General features: G+C 30.6%; 1 protein-coding gene across 2 annotated transcripts; it reads left to right on the plus strand.

The window, feature by feature from the left end:
• The first annotated feature begins 1,193 nt into the window (after positions 1-1,193).
• Positions 1,194-4,757, plus strand: LOC134691263 (low-density lipoprotein receptor-related protein 8-like). Of its 2 annotated transcripts, none has more exons than XM_063551677.1 (5): positions 1,194-1,270; positions 1,546-1,613; positions 2,088-2,198; positions 3,835-3,966; positions 4,544-4,757. In XM_063551677.1, exons 2-5 carry the CDS (start codon positions 1,568-1,570, stop codon positions 4,726-4,728), a joined length of 474 nt encoding a protein of 157 aa, XP_063407747.1. In that variant the 5' UTR covers positions 1,194-1,270; positions 1,546-1,567; the 3' UTR covers positions 4,729-4,757. The 2 variants fall into 2 exon arrangements, with proteins under 2 accessions (XP_063407747.1, XP_063407748.1); XM_063551678.1 differs by having other exon boundaries at positions 1,245-1,270; positions 1,533-1,613.
• Positions 4,758-5,048: the final 291 nt, after the last annotated feature.

The following is a 5,048-nucleotide window of genomic DNA, read 5'->3' on the forward strand; positions in this document are numbered from 1 at the left end:
GTATCGGCGAAAATAAGTTGGTTTACAGTAATTGTGCCAAGTGAGGACGAAATAGTCATTCGGCCACCCTTATATCACTTTTGAAGTCAAAAACACTATCTTCCGTTGGTCTTGACCTAATGAGGTGCAATAATGCCCGTCTTTTCACAAACATTAAAGAATTTAAAAGAATTGATCATTTTAGCGAACACAGTTCAATCATACTATCTAAAAATTGAACTGTCATTTATCTACTTTTATATTTTGAAAGCAAAACAATTTTGGTTAATAGTTGCGTACAAAAGATGACAACCCAATGTGAGCATGGATGTATCCTATTTATATGGACTTGATAAAGATTATATAACCGTGTGAAAATTATTTCGAAGTACGCGACGCGATTTTACATTTATCCTCGATAAGTAGACTTAAGATTTTTCAGAATTTGTGTAGTGAATATCACAATTTGTTTTAGAGTTAACCAACAAAAAAGAACTATTAAAAACGATATACAAATAAAACAGTTTATAAAAGGACAGAAAGATTTCTACTTTCCTTTTAAACATGTAGCGTTTGACTTGTTTCAATATATTTAGAATCATTAAACTGAAATGTTATTAAGAAAAATAGATTAAGAATATACAGCAATAGAATATATAGCAAGCTTAAGAAATCCACACAACAAATTGATGTTCGAATATTGGGCTTACAAATTATGCTATTACATATTTTGAACTATAATAAATATATATCTGACTCATTAGAAGCTCTGATTGCTTCTTCTCTTTTCTGATATTTGTTTTTTACTTTTTGTTTGTTCTAGTTTTATCAGGTCTTATATTTTTGAAACTTGTTTTAAATTTTCAAATATTTTGGCTTCGAACATCATTGAATAGAATTTTTTTGTCGAAATGAACAGTAAATATTGGCACCGATAACTTAATTCTAGTTATTTATTAGTTATGTGGTGTACCTAGTTATTCATCTTAAAATTGTATGACATAGCTTTGAATAATTTCAAAAGATTGACCATGCATACGCGTCAAACATATCAAATTTGGTATTTAGGATTAGTATGAACATAGAAAAAAATCTAATATGTAAACAGGTTTCTAAAGATAAATTTAATGACAAAGACAAAATGTGGATTCAGCATTTGTTTTTTGTTATTAACTGCGACTTATTAATTTGTCCAATCAAATTCAAGCCTTACCTGACTTTGATACCTTTATAAGTAATATTTGCGTTGATAACAAAAACAGTCTGGCCTAGACAATTACGGACAACACATGTAAGTATTAAATTAAGATATACTTTTCTAAATATTTATTTCATTGTCAATTAAGAAGTCAGTATTTATTTGTTAGAAGTTTGACTTAATGAAATAAACTGCAAACACAATCAATTTAGAAAACAATCCTTTCAAAACATGACACACACACATTTTAAGATTATTTAAAGTTTTAAACTGGTATTCACGGGATAAAATGACATTGAACATTGTTTACCTCAAAAGAATGTCTATGTATTATTCCTTATTCAAATAATATCAGATTCTTGTTTTAGTGCCATAATCACATAAACAAGCATGCAAGCAATACTATTATTTGGACTGTTTGTGGGAACAGTTTTTTGTAAGTATCTTAATTAACAAAGCCTCTTAAAGTATTTCTGGTAACACAATAATGTATTTAGATAAATAAATTGCACTATATCATGACTAGAGATTTTATGATTTGAAGCGTAACAGTACCATTCATGGTGTAAAAACATCCGTTGTTCGACCTGCTAAAATAAACTTTCTTATTTTGGTTTGTTCATTTGAAAATTGATGTTTGTGCTGTATTTAGACCCCTATTTGCATGCACAAAACGTTTTATGATTGGTTTTTTTCTTATATAAATATACATGTAAATACATGCATATGGTTTATTATCAAGATTAACTCAGAGCTAAAATTCAGATGTTATTACCTACATGACCTATACCATATGGCAATTGAGCTTGTAAAACTATGCATCAAGTAGTATTGCATAAAATAATTCAACTTTCAGAACTTATCACACCGCACATTGTTTTGTTTATATAATGTTTATGACCTTTTTCAGGCTGTACTGATGATCAGTATACGTGCTGGGATGGAACTTGTAAACCAGGGAGTTACCAATGTGATTCCTGGGTTGATTGCAGTTATGGAGAAGACGACCTGGGATGTCCAGGTAAAACATTATACTAGTACTCTTTTTTATTTTAAGTATTAAGGAAGTACAAATAAAATGAAACATGCCAAAATGTAAAATATGATGATATGGTCAAAAATATAATAATAGAAATAACGTATCACCGAACTTTTTGTAAGCTGCGGTATGGATTATAAAAAAACACATTATAATGTGAATCGGAGGTAAACTTTATGATAGAATAGTGAAATAAAATAGTAGGAGATACCTCTTGGATTATTGTATCAGAATATCAAAAGAAAATTGCAATCTGCATTAGTCCGTAGATTTCCATATTGTGGTCATACGAAGTAGTACTTGTGTATGATTGACAATAAATGAACATGCGCTAATGTTTACCACGGATCAAAACAATCGTAGTATATCCTTACTAAACCGTATTAAGGCGTACTGGCCAAAACTTATTAAAAAAAAAAAAAAAACTACGATTTACTGCCATTAAGAAATGATTATTCAAAAGCTAGAGTAGAAAAGATTAACGGCTTTTAGAAAATGAGACGATTCGTTCTATATCGTATCATATCGTACGAACTAACTTTGTTTAACCCTTACTAAACCGCTGTTTATCAGCAGAAAGTACGCTCTGACACTCGTCCTTTGGTATTAAACGGTGTCTAACCGTAAAAACCCATATCACTCATGTCACAAAATGACTGACTTTCTTCATTTCCCGTGGTAGTTACGTCAAAATCCGTAGTCATATCGTTTTGCTTTTGTATCAGATCCGTTTCGGACTACGAAAACTGCATTTCTGGGATCATCTGTGATATTTGATACGAAGTGAAACAGGCGTTGTGATCCGTTAATGTGTAACCTATAAGATCCAATCAGATTTGATGTCAGATTTCTTACATCAACCTTTGTAACAAGTTCCACTTAAAGTAATGGGTATTAAGAAAAATATATTACCTCGTACGGTACAGACAAACATCCTTTGCAGTGTCAATAACCCTAACAAACAGCAAAAATGGTGGAGTCAAAATGCGATAAACCCAAGGAGCTTACGAATTAAACTCTCAACCAATATAACATGTTCTAAAGCGCTTATCTGGTTTTACCTTCATCAGATTTATATGACCTAAAAAGACTTAAACACAAATGGCATTATTCATCTAAACATAACATTGACGTAGGAAGTTGGAAGTTTAGTTTCTGGAGGTTGTATTTCTGAAAGGAAATACCGAATATTCTTAAAGGGTAAATATATCATGAGAAACTAATGTAAACATTTTCAAAATGATTAACAAAACTAAGGATGTTTCAAAATCCATTTATATGTTGTATCAAGTCCAGAATAAAACGCAACAAAGGAATGGTCAGCTTTTTGGAAAATAAGTTTTCCAAATTGAGGTCTAGGTATTTAGATCAATGAAAGTGTTCTTGTGAACAAATTGAGAGTTCACAGTAAAACAAAATGTCATTTCAGTTATTACATGTAAAATTTGTAACGGAATGTATTAAACTATTAAGAAATTCTCAAGCCAGGAACATACTGTTTAAAACATTCGTTAAAATGACAATTGTTACCTGAACTTATAGTACTTTTCATGAATCTGTGAAAAAAAAACCATCAAATTGTCAAATTAAAAAACTAAATATTTTGAAAAATCTACAGGTTGTGACAGTGATCGTTTCCTATGTGCTAATGATCTCTACTGTATTATATGGTGGGGAGTATGCGATGGTGTAGATGACTGTGGTGATGGTTCGGACGAACGTGGGTGCTCCAATATTATTTGGAGTAGCCGTAAGTATTCATATTAGCTGTAGATCGGAGACTAAAGAAGCATATAAAGCTATCTGGCTAATGTTATCACTGCTGTCTTTATTTCCTAGATATAATTAAAAATATTTTTTGTTAATCTGAAAAACAATTCAACACAAATATTTATTCATTAATAGATGGAAAATAAATTTGATTAATGTATAATATTTTGATGCTAACCAATGCTATTTTTTTTTCTTTTTCACTGGAATCAACACATGAATGACAAGGATATTATTCAAAATCACAATTAATTAAGAGCAACATGAATAAAATGTCAAACAGAATAGAAATTTGCTGATGAGTTAGTTAATTATTGAAGCGATTTGCAACCTCGCCACCAAAAATATAATCGAAAACGCACCATGTCGATACTATGACCTAAATGACTGGTGAAAAGAACAAGACACTTGTTTTACAAAATAGACCTTTATACATGATCAGTAAACTGATGAAGTATTCCACAAACACGCCATTCCTCAATCTTGATACCATCATTCAAACACATTGTTATTTTGTTTTTACGTTGACTTAATTTTGTATTGTTTTTAAAACCTAGATTTTTCCAGCAAGCGCGGCTTAACCAGTTCTAGTGCTGGAAAAGTAGTATCCAGGGGTATGAACAAAAGAGGCAAAGTAGCAGCTGCAGGAACAAACATGCAAAAAAAGGAAAATGAAGCACAGAAAGTAGCTAATAAGATGGAAAAACTCAGGCTGCTTAGCAGAGGAAAAGATGGCAAATAAACATGAAAAAGAACGGACGAATTTGCTAAGAGATTGGACTTGTCAACGGACTATGATATTTGCGTTTTTTGAAAAAATCGTTTTTAATACTCTTTAGTGCTGTATTAACCTTGTCATAACGTTGTTTGATCAATTCATGTTGTATTTATGTTAAAGTTTAGGCTAATCCATTTTTGATAATATCTACCAAAGACTGCAGACAATAATTATTGATAATATATTATCGTATTTTACACTCTTCAATGAAATATGAAATATAAAATGTAAGATACACCCTTTCCAATTTGTATCTATGATTTGGAAACAAACATTTTATTGAA

The sequence above is a fragment of the Mytilus trossulus genome, chromosome 11 (assembly GCF_036588685.1).
Source record: "Mytilus trossulus isolate FHL-02 chromosome 11, PNRI_Mtr1.1.1.hap1, whole genome shotgun sequence".
In the NCBI taxonomy this organism is placed as follows: Eukaryota; Metazoa; Mollusca; class Bivalvia; order Mytilida; family Mytilidae; genus Mytilus; species Mytilus trossulus.

Bases quoted from the DNA above. Each gene is read 5' to 3' on its own strand.
- LOC134691263 (XM_063551677.1), top strand. From the start codon at position 1,568: ATGCAAGCAATACTATTATTTGGACTGTTTGTGGGAACAGTTTTTT. The intron at 2,199-3,834 runs GTAAAACATTAT...AAAAATCTACAG, and splicing joins AGACGACCTGGGATGTCCAG to GTTGTGACAGTGATCGTTTC. The intron at 3,967-4,543 runs GTAAGTATTCAT...TTTAAAACCTAG, and splicing joins CAATATTATTTGGAGTAGCC to ATTTTTCCAGCAAGCGCGGC.